Genomic DNA, 21809 nt, shown 5'->3' on the forward strand with positions numbered 1-21809 from the left:
CAAACTCTTCCACTTCCTAAAGCAGATTTGCAAAGTGGTAATCCCCAGTTTTACAACTGGTAACACCGAGAAATCGTTTGACCTCGACGTGCTACGAAAGAAAGGGTAATAAAAGCCCCAAAGCCTTCCACCCAAGTCCCGCCAGCAAGTGGGCGGCGAAAGACGACCCACCCAGACGCAGACGAGGAAGGAGAGGCAAAGGGGCGGAGCCGAGCGCAGCGCGGTCGGGGCGGGCGCCGTCACGAGGCCGGGGCGGGGCCACGAGAGGCAGGCCCGTGGGTGGAGGGGGGAAGCAGGGCGGCCGGCGCGCCAGCACTGCCGTGCGTGCTCACGTGACAGGTCCGCGAGGCCCCGCTCGCGCAGTCGTCTGGACGAGCGAAGATGGCGGCCGAGAGGGAGCCTCCTCCGCTGGGGGACGCGAAGCCCACCGACTTTGAGGAGCTGGAGGACGGAGAAGACCTGTTCACCAGCACTGTGTCCACCCTCGAGGTGAGACCGCGTCGCCGTGGGTGCTGCGTTCCGCTACTGCCGCGCGTCTCACCTTTAGGTGCCTTTCCCCTGCCGGGACTTGTCCCTCCCCACCCCCCCGGGTTTGCAGGGACCTGCTCGGGGCGACACCTGTGACGCGGGTCCCACCTCAGGTACCTGTCAGCGGGCTGGAGCTTGGCCCGGACGGCTAGGCTTCCTCGGGAGACCAGCCCGCGGGCCGGGGGTTGACCAGATCCTCTCTGGGGGGGCAGGGACCGGCCCGAGCATCTCAGCGCCCTTTCCCGGCTCAGCTGGCCTCCCTCCGTGTCACTTGCATCTCTTCTCCAGACCAGAAATGGGCTTGCCCAGAGTCCTGGTAAACCTCACCCCCCTCCCGACGACCTCCGCACCCGCTTCGAAGAGGTGCTTGCTTTCCCCTTCCCAAGGGAGGGTGTGCCCCTGAAAGGAGAGAGCAGTGAACTGAGTGTTGAGTGGCCCTGGCTGTCCAGGGAGCGTGTGGATGCACTTTTCCCAGTTATGACCCTTCATGGACTGCCGGTTCCCCTTGAGGGAGGTGCCTCAGTATTCGACTGTTAAATGCATTTAACCGGTTTTGTCTTCTTTAGTTCCTAGACTTTTTAAGAATAAGAGTGTTAAAAAAAAAAAAAATGAGTGTTTATAAAATATTAAGTTGAAGGGAGGGTGTAGTCCGGGAAAGTGCTGGTTGGTTGTTGGTTTTTTGTTGGTTTTGTTCTGTTCTGTGTTAAAGTTATCTCGGAGAAGTAAAAACAGATCCTCACTCCCTTTTTCCTCTTTTCTCGCATGGTCAGCGGTCTCTGAAGTTGAGTGTTCCTGTTTTTGTCAAAGGAAACACTGTTAACTGTATTGGCCTCCTAGATGCATTTCGGGTTTGAATTGCTTTGCATTTGGTGAGGGCGCCCACACCTCATAGCCCAGTTTTATGCGTGTATGTGTATTAAAATGTATGCAGATTACCCAGAAGATTGTTTACCTTGGGCTGTATTTCCTTATAAAGTGCTTTTTAGTATGCATTTTTGGGGGCTTGTGCAGCTAGACACTGAATCATTTGGAAATTACAGTAAAAGACCTTTTATTTGAAAATCATTTACTGGGAACTTCTGGGAACCACTTTCCACAGTGACCGTACACTGCAAATTGTGTATACAGATTCTCAGTCAGACCCCACCTCCCCTCAGATTATGTGCTTCTTGGGGCTAGGGATAGTACCTTGATCATCTTTGTGTTCCTTCCAGTCCTGAATATTTCCATTTGGTAAATGTTTGCTGGATTCATTGTCAAAACATCATCTCCTAACAATTAGTAAAAATTGTCTTGCGTAACAGATTAACCTTTTCGGTTTAGTATCTTTTTAGCCCTTTATACTTACTGTATAACTATCTTAAAATGTAATGAGAGTTAGTGTCTGTCCAGGATCCTAAGATCTGTATTTCCTTGAGGGCTGCAGAGGTTTTCCGCCAAGCTAGGATCAAAACAAACTATTGACCTAGAGTAAACTTGACACTGTGAACACTAAGCATTCTGTTTAATTGAGGCTTTTAGGAGTTGAGTAAAAGGAACTATAATCTACCTCCCAATTGGTTGGGTCTTTTTAATAGGGTCTTTGCCTTTTTTTTTTTCCCAATAAGAGTCTACAGAACTTTTGAGTATGAATCAATTTATCTTGGTTAGTACACAGTGAAAGTTGTAAATTTGATTTTGATTGATCATCTAAACCCTGTTTGTTATAGATTCATTCAGGTTATTAACTTTAAGGTAGTATAACTGAGATTTATAAATTCAGAATGTTTTTTGCTTTCCAAACTCTTACAGGAAGGATATATAGCACTGTTTTTAGTTTACCAAAAGTGCTGTAAGAGAATTTTCTTTTTCAGTAACTCCACTTTTGTTTTTTAGAAGTGCTTCTCAAACCTCCTGTGTTGGAGAAACCAGGGGATTCTTGTTTGAAATGCAGATGCCCCTAGATCAGTGTTTTTCAGAGTTTATACATAAGTTACCTAGGGATCTTGTTAAAGTGCAAATTATGATTCTGTAGAGCTGGGAAAAGTCTGTTATTATGCATTTCTAACAGACTCCTCATGACATTGCTTCTGGTCCACAGACAGTAATAAATTCCCAAGCCCCAGATAATTCTGATGTAGATCATCTGCTTTGAATAGTTATTATCTAAGCTGTAAATTGAAAGACATATAAATTAATGTCTTTAATTAAAGAAAAAGTAAGTCCGAGTTTTAAAAATTATACATTTATGTAGAAACTTTTTCCTTTGAGGGCATTTGGAGGGAAAAAAATCCATTGAAATCCGTATAGGTGAAATAAGATAATAGACATTTTCAGTGTCATCATTGTTAGGCCTGTAATGACCGTACAACTTAGTGTATATTTTTAATATAGTATTAGACTTCTTTCGTTTCATAATTAAGAACAGTCACATAAAGCCAAATTCAGTGAATGAAACATATTTAAAACTCTTAGTGTTTGTTATTGTTGTGACTATGAAACAAAAAGTAGGCAGAGCTGGCATAGGGGGCTGGGAAGAGAAAGAGAAGGAGAAAGAATCTAGTGAAACTTGTTCTTTTTGGTACCTGAGAGGCAAGGCTTTAATGTTTAAGAATACTGCTTTTTCTTTAAATGATAAAGCCCTAAGCTTAAAAGGTACTTGCCCTAGAGCAGTATGGAGTAGTAAGATCACACCTTAAAGAAAATAATAAAGGGGTGTCCAGGTGGCTCAGTTACTTAAGTGTCTTCCTTTGGCTCAGGTCTTGATCCCAGGGTCCTGATAACGCTGCTCAGGAGGGAGTCTGTCTCTCCCTCTGTGCATCCCCGCCTCGTAGAGCATGCATATGCTCTCTCATGCGTGCTCTCTCAAATAAATAAAATCTTTAATACAAAAATAAAGTTGGGAAATTTATATTATATGCCTTGTTCTCTATCTTAGACAGCTGTATTGAGGTATAATCTACATACCATGCAATTCATTCATTTAATGTGTACAATTTAATGGTTTTCTAGTACAGTCACAGATATGTGCACCCATCACCACAGTTAGTTTTAGAACATTTTCGTCATCTCAAAATGAAACCCTGTACTTTCTAACTATGACCCCCATCCCCATTCCCCAAGCCTCTCTGTCCCAACCTTCAACAACCACTAACTAACTTTCTGTCTCTGTGGACTTCCCTGTTCTGGACTTTGTATGAATGCAATCATATAATATATGGTTTTTCATGATTGGCTTCTTTCACTTAGCATAATGTTTTCAAAGTCCTTTTTATAGAATGGGATGGAATAATATTTCATTGCGTGGCTGTACCACATTTTGTTTATCCGTTCATCAATTGATGGACATGTGGATTGTTTCTACATTTTGGCTGCTTTGAGTAATGCTGCAGTAAAAGTTTGTGTACAGGTAGAATTACTGGGTCCTATAGTAACTGTACTACGTTTAATCATTTGAGTAACAGCCAGACTGGTTTCCCAAAGAAGTGGCCACACCGTTTTACATTTCTACCAGCCATGTGCAAGGGTACCAGTTTCTTCATACCCTCATCAACACCTGTTAATATGACTTTTTTTGGTTCTGTTCATCATAACGAATATGAAGTGGTATCTTAGTGTGGTTTTGATTGCATTTTTTTGATAACTAAAGATATTGCACGTCCTTTCATATGCTTTTTGGCCATTTGTATATCTTCTTTGGAGGTGTGTCTATTCAGATTCTTTGCTCATTTTTTACTTGAGTGGTTTATTAATGAGTTACAAGAATTCTTTATATATTCTAGATACATTTCTTATTACATGCATGATTCATAGATATTTTCTCCCATTCTCTGGGTTTCTTTTTATGTTCTTGATGGTGCCCTTAACAATTTTAAAAATCATTTAGCAAGGTCTGGATTATTTTTAAAATTTTGTTTCTGATGCTTTCATTGTCATGTTTAAGAATCCCCTGCCAAATCCAAGGTCATGAAGATTTACGTGTATGTGTTCTAAAGAGAATTTTTTTATTTGGCTCTTACTTTTGGGTCTTTGATCATTTGAGTTAGTTTTTGTGTATGGCATGAAGTAAGGTCCACCTTTACTCTTTTGCACGTGGCAGTTCAGTTGTCCGAGCTCCATTTGTTGAAAAAACTATCCTTTCCCCATTTGAGTGGTTTTGGCACCATTGTTGAAAATCGCTTGACCATAGATGTTCATACCTGGTTCTCGTACTAACCTCAAATACAAGGGTCAGTTGAAGTTAAGATGAGGACCATAGTTTGGTCAGTTGTGTCATATGATAGAGATTATAGAGCATTTCATATTCAATATCTAGATGGTCTTAAAATTCTATTGTGCTCAGAAGACATCTTTTCTCTATTGTGCTCAGAAGACATCTTACTTCATTGACTCCAGCAAATACCTGGGTATTTACTCTCTGCGGTACCATTTAGGTGATAATCGTAGTGCAAATATCAGCGAACTATTGCAAATCTTGGAGGACAAAAAATCTCCAGTGGAGAAGAAAGAGGTGTACGGAAAACTCATACAGGTGTGATTATATGGTCTGAAAATGCATTTGTTTTCAGTGGAAGTACCAATGAAACATTGGGGAGATTCTAATTCCTTTCAGTGTTTCTGATACATAGTAGATGAACAGTAAATGCATCTCTTGGCTGCGAGAAGCTCACTGAAGAGGTAATATTTAAGAGAGACCTTGAAGGGGTGATGTAGTTTCAAAGTGGGAGAATAGCAAGTCTCACTCGAGGGTCAGTCCATTTTCTAGGAAACCATAAAAAGTTGTGTGAGTGGCTGAATATGGGGCGTTATGTGTTTACTGTGGGTGAGATTGTGAAGGGCTTTGGAATTTGTTACGTAGGTTGGTGAGATCTATGAAAGATTTTGATGGTTGTTACCATGATCACCTGGGAAGATAAACGTGCTAGCAGTCTGAGAGGTGATTTTGAGTGGAAGGTATTACTGGTAGGTTGATGAGTTGGAGGCTATTTTTAGCCTGAAGTTAAAGACCTCAAGAAGGAAAGCACAAATAATAAAGGAGAAAAGGAAATTGATGGAACAGTAGCTAAAAAGTTAGACATCTAAAGACATCATTTATGTCTCCCTCTTTTGAGGTGATTCTTAGACAAAGGAATTTTAAGTTTCATTTCACTGAGGGTTATATTAAACCAATGAGGAGGACGCCAAGCAGTTAGAAATGCTGGATGAGCTAGAAATGTTGATTTAGGAATCTCATGAATTTGTTGAATCATTACATTAAATCAGATTGTGGACATCTAGTCCCTGCCCTAGGGAGTATAGGAAAGGAGTCTGTAATAAACATAGCTGTGTGAACAGACCCCTGCAATACCAGGTGACACATGTGTAATTGAAATGCGCACATGGCACAAAAATAGTATGGAAGACTGGAGAGACTTAATTGCATAGAAATGATCTTTGATATCCTGAACTTGGGTGAAATTATGAGGAGAGAATAAGTAGAGTAAGACAAGGGACTGTTGATGAAGAGCTACTAAATTAGTATGTATTGTGCTTTTGCAATAGGTAGTAATAGTGCATAAGTTGTTTTCTTAATTCTGTTTTCTGATCTCTGGGTGGGCCTCCAACTTTAAATGTACTCATTTTTTTGAAAATTCCAATGTGAGTTACATTTGTTTCAGAGAAATATTTTATGATCAGGTGTTTAAAGGAGGTGTGCACTGAAAATTACTAAAAATTTTTTGAAGCAGTAGCATTCTAGTTGACCACTTGCCCTTAAAAACCATTAAATTTGAGGATTTTAGAATGAACTATTTTTGTGCCTCTAAAAAATGTTATTAAATGAAGTTGCTTGAGATAGAGTTACTTTTCTGTAGACTTTTTTCTTAAAAAGAATAAAATTGGCCTTTAGTGTAATTTTACAAGTACCCACTTTCCTACGAAATGAAATTGTGTTTTTTGGTTTTGTTTCGGGTTTTTTTGGTTTTGGTTTTTGTTTTTTCCCCTCCTACGATGGTAGTTTTTACTTGGGGCAAAATTAACCTCAATTTAGTAAAATTCACCTTAATCAAGATACAAAATACTTTTATCACCTAAAAAAATTCTTTCACTTGGTTAACACTTCCCATTCCTAATCGCTGGCAACCACTGTTCAGTTAGATGGAATCATACAGTGTGAAACTTTCTGAGTCTAGCTTCTTTAATTTAGCCTAAAGTATCTGAGACTCAGCTGTTGTTTCCTGTTATCAATAGTTCATTACTTTTTTATTGCTGAATTTAGTATTCCATTGTAAGTGTATCACAGTTGTTTGTTGTTGAAGGACTGTTCTGTTGTTTCCAGCTTCAAGCATTAATGAGTAAAGCCAATATAAACATTTTTGTGCAGGTTTTTGTATGAACACAGTTTTCACTTCTTGTGGGTTAATATTTGGAAGTAGGATTGTTGGGTTGTATGGTAAGTACGTTTGAATTTGTAAGAAACTGCTATACTTGTGCCAGAATGATTTGCAAGAGGTGAAGTCACTTGCTTTTAGTCCCATAAGTTAATGGCTGTAGTAATAATACAACTCAAGAACATATCCATTAGAACACTGTTGTCCAAGTCTGAGAATCGTTAATCTATGGTTTTATTTTATAGAAAGTATGATGCTTCAATACAAAAGCATGTCACTCTATTTCCTGGTATCGTAAAAGTTATTTTAAAGATTTTTATTTATTTATTTATTTGACAGACAGATCACAAGTAGGCAGAGAGGCAGGCAGAGAGAGAGAGGAGGAAGCAGGCTCCCTGCTGAGCAGAGAGCCCGATGCAGGACTCAATCCCAGGACCCTGAGATCATGACCTGCGCCGAAGGCAGCGGCTTTAACCCACTGAGCCACCTAGGCACCCCGTAAAAGTTATTTTAATACAGAAATTTTACCCTTATCCAGAGTCATACTTTGTATGTATTATTGAATGTTTGAATATTGAAAGCTTGCCCCAGGGAACCTTTTGTGCAGCTAGATTTGTTTTAGTCTCTGGTCAGGTTTCTATCCATTCCATCTTTGAAATCTAATGAAATTATAAAAGATCCAAGGAAGGAAGGGAAAGAAAGCAAAGAAAGAAACTGCCAGACTCTTCCAAATCAGATGTGTTATTACATTCCCATAGCAATGAATGAGAATACTAGTTGACATCCTGTGTGCACTTGTTAGTGTCTTTTTTGATTTTAGGTAGTGGTAAGCTTTAGGGGGGATTACATTGTCTTGAAAGAAGTGATTGTTAAACTGTCAAGAATTTGGAAACCGTTTATTAAACACAGCCATTGTTAAAAATAAGTTCCACAAACATATTTAAATGAATTATATTAAAAATGAAGGTGGGTCGCCTGAGTGGCTCAGTTAGTTAAACAGCTGACTCTTGATTTTGGCTCAGGTCATGGGATCAAGCTCAGTGTCAGGCTCCGCACTCAGTGGGGAGTCGGCTTCAGGATTCTCTCTGCTTCTGGCCCTCCCTTCACTCACTGGCTCACTCTCTCTAAATAAATAACGTTGAAGTCTTCTCTCTCAAAGACATGGTCTCTCTCTCTCCCTCTCTCAACATTTACCAGCACACCAATGATTTTTAGCCCTCTCACAGGTTTGTAGTGTTAACTCATTATAGTTTTAATATACATTCTGTAATGATGAGTGATGTTGAGGTCTTCATGTGCATATTCACTGTGTGAAAATCATCTTTGGTGATGTCCTTTCACATCTGTTGCCTGTTTAAAAAGTTGGATCTCCTTACTGAGTTTTAAGAATTCCTCATGTATTCTTAGTACAGATCTTTTGCCAGATGTATGTTTTGCAGATATGCTTACCCAAACTGTGGCTTGTCTTTTTATGCTGTTAATACCAGCTTTACAGACCGAAAGTTTGTTACTAGATGAAGTGCAAGTTACCTTTTGGTTGTTGATCGTATGTTAGATTTCACTTATAAAATTATTTCTTAATGCTAAGCCAAGGTTACAAAGGTTTTATGTTTTCTTCTAGAAGCTTTATTAATTTTAGCTTTTACATTTAGGCCTAGGATTCAGTTAATTTACATGTGCATTCAAGTTATGTTTTTTTGCATATAGATATCCAGTTGTTCCAGCCCAATTATTGAAAAATAATCACCCCATTAAGGTTTGTTTTATGGATCAAAATCTGGTCTTTGTGGTAAATACTATGTTTGCACTCCAGAAGGTTATATAGAGTCAGATGTGGATGGGTGGAATGTTCTGTAAATGTTATTTCAAGTTGTTTCGTTGTATTTTTCAATTTTTTCAGTATTGTCAATGAATCTCATATGCTTTATGGCAAGTTACGCTAGAATTGAAGTTTCTTGATGAGTTGTCTTTGAGCCTTTTTTAAAGGTTTTGATCTTTTTTGATCTTTTTTAAAGATCAGTTGAGCATATATATGTGTATACATCTGTTTCTGGACTCCATTCTATTTCACTGATCTACTGACTCTTTACCAGTTGTATGCTGTCTTACTGTAACTGAGTCTTGAAATTAGTAGTGAGTCCATTGACTTTTTTTTTCTTTTCAAAATTGCTTTCCCATTTCTACTTCTTTTGCCTTTCCATGTAAGTTTAGAATCAATTTATTGAAGTTTAGAATCAATTTATTCTACCAAAACTTCCACCTCATATTTTGATGTGGTATTGTGATGAGTCCATAGATTAGTCTGTGGGGAATTAACATATTAACAATATTGAGCCTTTAAGTCATAGGTTTACTAATTTTTTTTTTAAAAAAGATTTTATTTATTTATTTGACAGAGGGAGACACACAGCCAGAGAGGAAACACAAGCGGGGTGGGGGGAGGGTGCAGAGGGAGAGAGAAGCAGGTATCCCGCAGAGCAGGGACCCTGATGCAGGGTTCGATCCCACTCAGATCATGACCTGAGCCAAAGGCACAGGCCTAACAACTGAGCCACCTAGGCGCCCCTAAGCCATAGGTTTACTATTTCTTTGCATTTTTTCCTTGTTTACTTGATTTTTTTCATCTGTGTTTCAGCATACCAATCTAGCACATACTTAGTTCATATTTATGGCTTCTTTTTACATTTGTTTGTTGGTGGTATATTGACCCTGTATCCAGCAACTGTACTAAACGCTCATTAGTTCTAGTAGGTTTTTTGGAGAGTCTGTGGGATTTTCATGTATTTAATCCTACTGTTTGTGGTTTGGAGTTTGATTTCTTTGTTTCCTGTATGCCTTAATGTAGTAGCTAAGACCATCAGTATAATATTGGATAGGAGTGGTAGAAGTGGTTCCATTTTCTTCCTTTTTATGAACTTAGGAGGGAAATACTCTCTCTACATATGATGTTATCTGTTAAGTTTTTTTTATTTTTAAAGGTTTTATTTTTAAATAATCTCTTCACCCAACATGGGACTTGAACTCAAAACTGAGATTCAATGTCGCATGTTCTACCAACTGAGACAGCAAGGTGTCCCTTAGGTTTTTTTGTTTTGTTTTAGTTTGGTTTGGGTTTTGTTTTTGTTTTTGTAGATGTCCTCCAACAGGTTAAAGAAGTTCTATTCTTAGTTTTCTGGTATTTTGTATTCATGAGTGGAGGCTGGTAGATACTAGATTCTTTTTCTGTTTATTAAGATGATTGTGTAGTTTTCTTAATGATAACATGGATTATATTGCTTGATTTGAAACACTAAATAAACCTTGACTTCCTGGGATAAGCCCATGACAGTCATAAATGTACTTATTTTCCTTTCTATATGTTGCTGCATTCAGTTTGTTAGTATTTCGTTTAGGCTTCTATGTCTGTTACAGTAGATATTTGTGTAGTATTTTCTTTTATGTGTAATATCCTTGATTTTGGTACTGGAAATAACTAGTTTCATTAAGGGAATTGGAGAGTGTTCATTCCTCTTCTGTGCACTGGAAGAGGTTGAATGGAATTAGTCTTACTGTCTTCTTTAAAGGTTGATAGGACTCACTAGTGAAATCATCTGAGCATGTAGTTTTGTTTTTGGAAGACTTTTAACTTCAGATTCATTATCTTTAATAGATACAAGGTGATTTCTTGTTGAACTTCTGTAGTATGGGTTTTTCAAGTAATTTGCCCATTCAGTCTAAGTTGTGAAATTTTTGGGCATAAAGTTTTTCATAATACTCTTTTTTATCCTGTGACCATGTTTGTGAGGTCTGTGGGTGTTGCCCCTGCCTTTTCACTCCTGGCATTGATAATTTATGTCTCTGCTTACTTGTTTATTCATTTATTTTAGTCTCTCTAGAGAATATCTTGGGATCTTTTCAAAGAATCTGCTTTTGCTTGATTTTTTTCTCTTGTTCGTGGAGGCTTAAATCATTGATTTGAAACTTCGTGGGTTTTTTTTTTTTTTGCTTGTTTTGTTTTGTTTTTGAGTATTAGCTATATATTTCTTTGTAAGCACAGCTTTAGCTGTATCCCACGAATTTTAGTGCTGTGTTTGTTTTCATTCAATTTAAACTACACTCTGGTTTCCCTTCTGACGTTCTGTTTGACCTGTGGGTTATTTAGAAATGTGTTAATTTCCAAAATTTGGGGATTTTCTCAATATGTCTCTGTTATTATTTCTACTCAAATTTGATTATGGTTAGAAAATGTTTTGTGATTTTAGTACTTTTAAATGTGTCAACATTTGTCTCATGGCCCAGAATATGGTCTCTTATGGTGAATATTTTGTATGTTTTTGAAATGAATGTATATAATCTGATGTTATTTTTGAAGTGTTGTATATAAATGTTAAGTCAAGTTGGTTAAAAGGTTTTCCAGGTCTGCTCTATCTTGCCTTGCTACCTGTCTATTCTTTTTTTTTTTTTTTTTTTTAAAGATTTTATTTATTTGGCAGGTTGAGAGAGAGAACACACAAGCAGGCAGGGTGGCAGGCAGCGGCAGAGAGAGAAGCAGGCTCCCCGCCGAGCAAGGAGTCCAATGTGGGACTCAATCCCAGGACCCTGGAATCATGATCTGAGCCTAAGACAGTGGCCTAACCAGCTGAGTCACCCAGGCATCGCGTTACCTGTCTATTCTATCAATTACTGAGAGAAGAGTGATGAAGTCTCCAAATATAATTGTTGATTTTTGTTATTTAATTACTTTTAGTTCAGTTTCTTCTTCATATTGAAGCTCTGTTGTTAGACACAGACTTAACATTGTTATGATTTCTTCATAAATTGGTGATGCTTTTATCATATGACGTCTCTTCGTTGCTGATAATACTCGTTATTGGAAGTTTATCTGATAATTACGTAGCATTCCATCTCTTTTTTGATTGTTTGCATGACATAGTTTTTCCATTCTTTTACTGTTAACTATCTATGTCTTTAAAATATATATTTTGTAGGCAGCATATTGTTCTGTATTGCTATCTTTATATCTAATCTAGCTACCTCTGCCCTCTAATTGGTGTGTTTAATGTAATTATTGGTGTAACTGGATTAGATCTACCATTTTATTTGTTTTCTGTTTTTCCCGTTTCCCCTTTTTTCCTTCTTTTGTATTAATGTCTGTGTTTAATTTTAATTTATCTACTGGATTTTTTTGCTTTATCTTCCCTTTCTCTTATAAATATATATATACTTACATATATTTGTTTATAACATATAACTATATTTTAATATATATTTATATATGTATGTGGTTACTGTAAGGATTATAAAATACATACCTAGTAATTTATCATCTAATTAGAGTTAAAATTATACTCTACAAATAAAATGTAGATCCTTATAACCATTTACCTCACCTTCCTCTATGTTTTTAGTTTTCACATATATCTCCATACATTGAAAACCTTACCAGACAGTGTTGTAATTATTGGTTTCTTAGTCATACACATTTTCAATAATGTAAGAGAAGAAAAATGGTCTGTTATGTTTCTCCAGTTAGTTAATTCTTTCTGTGATTCTCACTGTATTCCTGAAGACCCAAATTTATGTTAACTCTTATCATGTAGCTTCAGGCTAAGATTGTCTTTTGGTCCCCACTACGCTTTTTTTTTTTTTTTTTTTTTTTTTAAACAACTGGCCTAGTGATGATAGAGCCCTATAGTATTCTTTCATTTGAGAATATCTTTATTCCATCTTTGTTCCTGGAAGATATTTTTGCTGGATATAGGAATTATGTTGACTTTTTTTTTTTTAAACATTATAGAGATACTGTGCCACTGTTGTCATCTATAATTTCTCATGAGAAATATACAGTCTTTGTAATTGTTTCCCTGAATGTAATTTTTTTTTTTTTTTTAGCTACTATAAGTTTTTTATTTTTACTCTTTGTTTTTTCAGCTGCTTTTTATGATGTGGCTGGATAGGATTTTCTTTGAAGTCTCAAATCTGTAAATTTAGGTATTTCAACAAATTTGGGACTTTTTTAAAATTTTATTTGACAGATCACAAGTAGGTGGAGGGGCAGGCAGAGAGTGAGGGGGAAGCAGGCTCCCCGCTGAGCAGAGAGCTCAATGGGATGCAGGACTCCATCCAGGACCCTGGGATTATAACCTGAGCTGAAGGCAAAGGCTTAACCAGCCACCCAGGTGCCCCAAGGGACTTTTAGCTATCATTTATTGAAATATTTTTGTGTACTTCTACTCTAGGAGTCTTTTGAGGTCAGTGTTAGACTTTTTAAAATTGTCTCACAGTTCCTGCCTTTGTTTTCCCTCTGTTATTCAGATTGGATATTTTCTAATGATTTTTCTTCAAGTTCACTGACTTTTTCTGTTAGGAATTGTAGAGTCTGAAATTGTATGTTCCTTCTAAGCTAACAAATTAACTTGGAAGACTTGATTAAGCACTTTCACTTAAGACATAGCAAGCAGCATGAGTATCATGTTTGTGATAATTTCCCCTATCTCTTTCTTGATGGGGTGGTGTGATAGGAATAGGAGTGGGGAGATTAATATTGCATCTGCCTTTGGTCTGTGTTGCAGCTATAGAATCTGAGCTTAGGGAACCCAGATCATTAAAAGAGGCAATAAGTGTGCCTATTCTTTGCTCCAGAGGAAACACTGTCTTTATTAGAATGGATACCAAACAAATGAAGTCTTTGGGAAAGAGACATTGACCTCTGTTTTCTAAGGCTATTTCCTAGAAACGTGGCTTTCTGTCAGAGTTGTAGCTGCCTACACCGGGCACATACTCTTACTCAGCTTGAGGTCAGTCTTAGGGAAAAGCAGTGAAAGAAAGGAGAGAAGATACTAATGAGGATTTCTGTCCCCCTTCTTCACATTTGTATGTAGGTCCTCTTTTCCTGGTTCAGCTCGCCAGAAAAGTAGATTTTCTCTTGGGATTTTAGCTGTCAATGCTGTCATCATTGCAGGTTTCATGAATCTAGCCACTGAATTTGGCCTCGGGGAAGAGCTAAGAAAGAAAATGGGGTAGGAAGAGGAAGAAAAGAAATTTTTCCACTAACATTCTCTTGGTAGCAGGGGCCTTGTGTTATAATTAAAAGATATAGATTTTTCTCAGAGTGATTGCTGCACACACTACTAGTCTAGTTCTACAGTTGGAGCCATTCTCAGGAAATGCTGAAAGAGATTAAAGAAGGGGGGAGAATCATAAAATTAACCCTCACATTTTGTCTCCTTACCCAATCTACCTGCCGTTATTTAATTTAAGTCTTTGTTTTTTGTATTCTGTTCAGATCTTTTAGTGCTAATCAGTGGGAGAAAAAGGTATGATAGTATATCTGTATACCACCACCAAATGCCGGCAGAAGGAACTCTCATTCACTCCTGGTGGGAATGCAAAATGGTACAGCTAGTTTGGCAGACAGATTGGCAGTTTCTTATAACTTACTCTTACATAGTCTGCTAATCACTCACTCTCTTTAGTATTTATCCAGAGAAGCTGAAAATTCATGTACACACAAAAAACAGCACACGATGTTTACAGCAGCTTTATTCAAAACTACCAAAACTTGGAAGCAACCAAGATGTTCTTCCATAGGTTAATGGGTAAGTAAACTGGTGCTTCAAGTCAGTGGAATGTTCTTCAGCACTAAAAAATGAAACGTGTTATCTAGCCATGAAAAGACACAGAAAACTCAAATGTGTATTACTAAAAACATTACTTATCATAAGATTCCAACTATATGATATTCTGGAAAATGTAAAACTGTGAAGACAGTAAAAAAAAATCAGTAAGTTAAAAAGGAAGGAGGGATGAATTAGCAGAGCACACGTGATTTCTGGACAGTGAAACTACCTCATGTAATAGCATGAGGGTGGATACACATCATGTCATTACACACGTTTCCAAACTCACAGCACATAAAACACCATATACTATAAACTTTGGTAATTACAATATGTCATTGTAGATTCATATATTGTAACAAATATATGATACCACTCAGGTGGAGGAAGTTGGCAATGAGGGATTTTTGAGCATTTTAATGTGTATAGATACACTATTGTGAGGTGTTGTGGAACCTTTTTAATTTGCATTTTCCCTGATGATAAATGCTGTGGGGCATCTTTTCACTCTTCTTCCAGTCTGTGGCTTTTTAAAATTTTCTTGACAATATTTTTCACAGAAAATTTTAATTTTAATAAAGTTTATCAATTCTTTCTTTAATGGAGTGTGCCTTTGTTAATGTATCTAAAAATTGCCAAATCCAGGGTCATCTAGATTTTTCTCCTGTTACCGTCTAGGGATTTTATATTTTTGTGTTCAATTTTTAGGTATGTAATCCACTTTGAGTTGATTTCTGTGAAGGGTATAAAGTCTCTGTGCAGATTCATATTTCTGCATGTAAGTGTCTAGTTAGGCCAACACTTTATGCTGAAGAGACTCTTTTTTTTTTCTCTATTGTGCTCTTTGTTTATTTGTCAGAGGTCTGTTGACTGTATTTATATGGGTCCATTTTGGGGCTTTTCTGTTCAATTCATCTATATTTTCACCAGTACCACATTATGTTCATTACTATAAGGCTGAAGTCAAGTAGCTTCAGTCCTCCAATTTTATTCTTTTTCCTCAGTGTTCTTTTGGCTATTCTGGGTCTTTTGCCTCTCTGAATAAACTTTAGGATTTTATTGATATCCACAAAATAATTTTCTGGAATTATCAAAATTCCATCATCAGATGCATCAGATCTCTATCAAGTTGGGAAGAACTGACATCTTGAGAGTATTTAGTCTTCCTATTCGTGAACATGCAGTATCTCTCCATTTATTTAGCTCATTGAGTTCATTCATCAGAGTTTTTTCTCATGTAGATCTTATATATATTTTCTTAGATTATACCTAAGTATTTCATTTTTGGGGGTGCCAATGTAAATGTTACTGTTTTGAACTTGAAATTCTGTTTTCATTGATGCTGTGTAGGAAAGTGATTGACTTCTATGTACTAATCTTGTATGCTTCTACACTGCTGTAAGTGCTTACTACTTCTGGGAGGTTTTTTGTTTGGATTTTCTACTTAGACACTGATATAATTTCTGAACAAAGGCAGTTTTATTTTTTCCTTCCCAATTTGTATACCTTTATTTTCCTTTTCTTGTCTTACAACATTGGGTAGAACTTTCAGTACAGTGTTGAAAAGCAGTGGTGAGGGTTGATGTCCCTGTTTTATTCCTGATCTTAGAGGGAAAGCGTCTAGTTTCTAACCATTAACTTTGATGTAGGGGATGCCTGACTGGTTCAGTGCATAGAGCATGTGACTCTTGATCTCAGGCTTGTGAGTTCAGGCCCCACACTGAGCATGGAGCTTTTTTTTTTTTTTTTTCTTTTTTAAAAAAGATTTCTTTCTTTCTCTCTTTATCAGAGAGAGAAATCAGGTACACACAAGCAGGGGAAGTGGCAGGCAGAGGAGAAGCAGACTCAGGACCCTGATGCGGACTCAGCCCTAGGACTCTGGGATTATGACCTGAGCCTAAGGCATTCAGTCACTTAACCCCCTGAGCCACCCAGGCATCCTGTGGAACGTACTTTAAAAAGTAAAAAAAAAAGTTGATGTAGGTTTTTATAGCTATTCTTTCTTAACTTGATAACGTGTCCCTGTATTTTTAGTTTGGTTAGAGTTTTTATCATGCATGGTCGTTGAAACTACTCTGCTCCATTTTCATGTAGATGTGTTATAGGATATTTCAAATTTTTCAGTATTATAGATAATCTCATTGACAAATTTGGGAACAATTCTTAGGCATATTCATAATTATTTTCTTGGAATTCAGTTAACAGATAGTCATTGAGTGTTTGTGGCCCGGAATGGAGTAAAAAATTAGTAAACAAAAGAAGATAGTCTGGGGCGCCTGGGTGGCTCAGTGGGTTAAAGCCTCTGCCTTCTGCTCAGGTCATGATCCCAGGGTTCTGGGATCGAGCCCCGCATCGGCCTCTCTGCTCAGTGGGGAGCCTGCTTCCTCCTCTCTCTCTCTCTGCCTGCCTCTCTGCCTACTTGTGATTTCTGTCTGTCAAATAAATAAATAAAATCTAAAAAAAAAAAAGAAGAAGATAGTCTCCTTAGTCTCCTTTCCTTATAGAGTTTATAATTTATAAACAGTTAATAATTATGAGTGTGGTAAGAGAAATTATGATAGGGGAAGTAGCTATTCTGTGGGAGCATGTAGGCCATACCCGTAACCAGACTCAGCTAGAGGTGAGGTTGAGGTTGTCAGCAAGATCTTCCAGAAGAAAAATGTATAAGCTTAGTTATTTTTAAATTTCTTCAAGTGAAATTACTATGGTAAATAAGGAGGCCCACCTTTGTGAGAGTTGGAGACTGTAAGAATGAGGCTCCAAAGAGAAAAAACAAACACCTTTCCTTTAAATTCTATAAAGAATTGAAACTGGAGTGGGTGGTTCAGGTGGTTGAGCGTTGGACTTGGTTTCAGCTCGGGTGTGATCTCCCAGTTGTGAGATTGAGCCCCACATCGGGCTCTGTGCTCCGTGTGAAGTCTGCTTCAAATTCTCTCCCACTCGTACTCTTCTCTCTCTCCCAAATAAGTAGATAAAATCTTTTTGTTAAAAAAAAAAAGAAGAAGAATTGAAACTTTTTGAAAGGTGTTGAGAGGGGCACCTGGGTGGTTCAGATGGTTAAGTGTCTGCCTTCAGCTCAGGTTATAATGTCCTGGGATCGAGCCCTGCATTGGGCTCCCTGCTCGCCGGGAAGCCTACTTCTCCCTCTCCCACTCCCCCTGCCTGTGTTCCCTCTCTGGCTGTCTCTCTGTCAAATAAAGAAAATATTTTTAAAAAGAGAGAGAGAGAGCTATTAAGAAATGTCATTATGCCATAGGGGATAGATTACTTAAAAAGCTTATGAGAAAATCTTAAGAATTAGGAATGACTTCAAAAGAGTATCCTACAGGGCGCCTGGGTGGCTCAGTGGGTTAAGTCTCTGCCTTCGGCTCAGGTCATGATCTCAGGGTCTTGGGATTGAGGCCCGCATCGGGCTCTCTGCTCAGTGGGGAGCCTGCTTCCATCTCTCTGCCTACTTGTGACCTCTCTCTCTCTCTCTCTCAAATAAATAAATAAAATCTTTAAAAAAAAAAAAAGAGTATCCTACAAAAAGTTTACTGATCATAAAAAGAAAAATTGATTATTTACTTTAGTAAAATTAAGAATTTCTGTTCATCTAAGTCCACTATTAAGATAGTGGGTTGGGGGTGGGCAGCTGGCTGCCTCAGTCAGTGGAGCATGGGACTCTTAATCTCAGGGCTGTAGATTCAAGCCTTACATTGGGTATAGAGATTACTTAAAATTAAAAGTTTTAATTAAAAAAAAAGAAAGTTGAGGGGCGCCTGAGTGGCTCAGTGGGTTAAAGCCTCTGCCTTCGGCTCAGGTCGTGATTCCAGGGTCCTGCGATCGAGCCCCACATCAGGCTTTCTGCTCAGCGGGGAGCCTGCTTCCTCCTCTCTCTCTCTGCCTGCCTCTCTGCCTACTTGTGATCTATCTCTCTCTCTCTCTCTCTCTGTCAAATAAATAAAAAATAAAACCTTTAAAAAAAAAAAAAGTTGAAACACAAGCCACTGATTGGGAGAAATTACATATCTCGCAAAGAACTTGGCTCCAGAATACATAAATAATTTGTACAAGTCACTAAGAACTATAGCAAAATGGGCAAAATACTTGATCAGACTTTTCACAAAAGAGGCTTATCAAGGGGTGCCTGGGTGACTTAGCTGGTGAAGTGTCCAACTTTTAGTTTTGGCTCAGTTCGTGATCTCAGGGCTGTGGCATTGAGCCCTGCATCAGTCTCTGTGCTCCATGGAGTCGGCTTGAGATCCTCTATCCCTTGCCCCCTCTATCTATATGCATGTGTGATCTCTCTCTAAATAAATGAATAAAACCTTTTTTTAAAAGGGGGATAGTGGGGTACCTGGGTGGCTCAGTGGTTTAGCCTCTGCCTTCGGCTCAGGTCATGATTCCCACATTCTGGGTTCCAGCCCCATATCGGGCTTTCTGCTCAGCAGGGAACCTGCTTCCTCCTCTTTCTGCCTGCCTCTCTGCCTACTTGTGATCTCTCTCTGTCAAATAAATAAAATTTATTAAAAAATAATAAATAAAAGGGGGATAGTTAATCTTTCGGCCATTTGCCATGAGAAATTGTTGAGCATCGTTGTTTGGCAGGGAAATAACAGATTGAAGCCACTAGATACTCTAAAGTGTACCACCATAATGTCTAAACTGGAAAAGATGGAATATTTTCAAAATGTTGACAAGGATGTGGAGCAATTGGTATTTTCATATGTTGTTGATAGGAGTGTGAATATGCAGCCACTTTAGAAGATTGTTTAGTGATATCTTCTACAGCAAAAATGTTCACCTACCCTGTCATCTAGTTTTTCTACTCATACATACCAAACACAAATTTGTTCACGTGTTTATTAAAAGATACATATAGTAGGAAGTTTATACAGTGTTGCTGATAGTGGTACAAAACTCAAATAGCCATCAATAATAGAATGGATCGATTGAAGTATATTTACCCAATAGAATATTTTGCAGCCACAAGAATATGTGATACATTAGTACACACAACAGTGTGGACGTATCTTGAATATATAACATTAAGAACAAAAACAAAATGTATTCTGTGTGAATCTACTTTTATGAAGAAGAGAAACAGGGAAAACTATGCATGCTGATAGAAGCTTTGGTGGAGATAAAGAATTAGAGTAGAGTTTCTGGGGTTGATGATAATGTTCTTTCTGGATCTGGATGCTGGTTACACAGGCATGTTTGGCTTCCAAAAAACCCTTAGCTGTATGCTTTTGACATACACACTGTCATTTTTATATGATTTTTTTTTAAAGGATTGGTTTTAACTATTAGAAGAAAACTATAATAGGAGCGCCTGGGTGGCTCAATGGGTTAAAGCCTCTGTCTTTGGCTCAGGTCATGATCCCGGGGTCCTGGGATCGAGCCCTGCATCAGGCTTTCTGCTCTGCTTGGCAGAGAGCCTGCTTCCTCCTCTCTCTCTCCCTGCCTCTCTGCCTACTTGTGATCTCTCTTTGTCAGATAAATAAATAAAATCTTAAAAAAAAAAAAAGAAAAAGACGGGGCGCCTGGGTGGCTCAGTGGGTTAAGCCGCTGCCTTCGGCTCAGGTCATGATCTCAGAGTCCTGGGATCGAGTCCCACATCGGGCTCTCTGCTCAGCAGGGAGCCTGCTTCCTCCTCTCTCTCTGCCTGCCTCTCTGCCTACTTGTGATCTCTCTCTGTCAAATAAATAAATAAAATCTTTAAATAAAAAAAAAGAAAAAGAAAAAGAAAACTATAATAAAGCTAAAAGATTCATAGTCTCATTCTCTTATGTTGGTCAATACACTTTAAGGTTAAGAAGTACAAAAAACAGCCCGAAAGTTCAGTTGAAATGTTAATGTTGGGGAGGAGTTTTAAACCATGGAAATTTTATAATAGTTGTAGTGTTAATTCAACTACTGTTAAACTTTTCAGTTACAGTAAAGGAATACTTTGAACTTCTTATACCTGCAACATGTTTTCAAGATCTGATTTTTTTTTTTACTTTTATAAAATAATCAGTGTTATTTTATATGGCTGTAAAGCATTACATTTTTGTTAATTATAACAACATGACAAAATTATTATCTTCAAAGGGATGACTGAAAAAGATTTTTTTACTCTTAAGTGACTTTTTTGTTAAGAAGGAAAATTAATAAAAATGTGGTTTGGGTTTATTCTTACCTTTAGAGGAGGTACTATGAGTGGCTGTTCTTGTTCTTTTTTTCCCTTTTTATTAAAAGAATTTTCTATTTCTATAATGTATAGAGATGTAATTATAATAGTTAAACATACTAATCCATCATCTGTTACTGTTTTTTTAACAGTCGAGTCCATCATCTCCAGAACCAGCCAGTTTTAATGCAGAAGATGTCAGTACAAACTCTAATGGCCCGAAACCTGCAGCGGTGGTGCTAGATGATGACAGAGAAGACCTTTTTGCCGGTAATTGTGAACATCTTTATTTTTTTAGGAATAGTCCACTCTATTCTGTTACAAGATATTTCCTAAAGCAAAACTGAAATTTTGTGTAAGGTTTGAGTGGTAGCTCTTCTTAGCAACTTGGAAGGACAGGAGATTCCAGTTAGATCACTATGAAAAATATAAACTGTTGAGAGAAGGAAACCCGTGATCCTTTTTGGTTCTAAGCATTTGAAAATAAATCACATATTATAATTCCATGTTTTGATCAGTACTTACTTTCAAAAAACTAGTGGTTGTGGCATTCATATTTTGAGTAATACCAGGGATTGTAATCTTATTCCTTACAGGTGTCACAAGCAAAATTAAGCTCTGGATTTTTAAATCTGTTAAAATGTCTTTGTTTTAATACAATACTTCAGTATTTATGACCTGTTGTATTTGACTTACTTTTGTGTGAGTAAATTGATGGTTGAGGAATTGATTTTCCTGGGAAGGACTTGGTGTAGTCCTACCTTTAAAAAAAAAAAAAAAAAGCATTTTCTTCAAGACAGTTACATCTACTTTAACATTAAAACTTAGGTAAAAATTGTTGTTTGGATATTGAAACAAATCTTTTTAGAATTAATGACTCAAAAAATTAAAGTAGTAAATCCTTGTCTGCTTAACAACTTAATTTACCTGAACTGGTTTTCACTGCGTTAAAATTCAGTAGTATGTCTTCAGCTTTTATGGTAGTTGCATATTTGAACCATTCTCTATTTTTTGTATAAATGTGTTTGAAGATACGATTCTCTGTCACAAAAGTCCATGTGAGTTCCTGCTTGATTCATTTTATGAGAAGTTTTTACTACAGATGAATTCATGTATTTCACCTTGTCAGAAAAATTAAAATACCATACAAATACTAATTGTATTTCCCATTTATTTTTT

The 21809-nt window shown here is 37.5% G+C and overlaps 1 protein-coding gene across 2 annotated transcripts in view; it reads left to right on the forward strand.

Annotated features, from left to right (window-relative positions):
* Window positions 1-291: 291 nt before the first annotated feature.
* Window positions 292-21809, forward strand: part of SNX2 (sorting nexin 2) — a 58988-nt gene continuing 37470 nt past the window's right edge. Inside the window, exons 1-2 of one of the 2 annotated variants that reach the window (XM_032335478.1) lie at window positions 292-489; window positions 20783-20900. In XM_032335478.1, coding sequence (XP_032191369.1) covers window positions 382-489; window positions 20783-20900 — 226 coding nt within the window. In that variant the 5' untranslated portion in view covers window positions 292-381. The remainder of the gene's footprint in view (window positions 490-20782; window positions 20901-21809) is intronic. The other variant, XM_032335479.1, reaches the window with a different exon arrangement.

This window comes from Mustela erminea, chromosome 3, assembly GCF_009829155.1.
Source record: "Mustela erminea isolate mMusErm1 chromosome 3, mMusErm1.Pri, whole genome shotgun sequence".
NCBI classification, from domain to species: domain Eukaryota; kingdom Metazoa; phylum Chordata; class Mammalia; order Carnivora; family Mustelidae; genus Mustela; species Mustela erminea.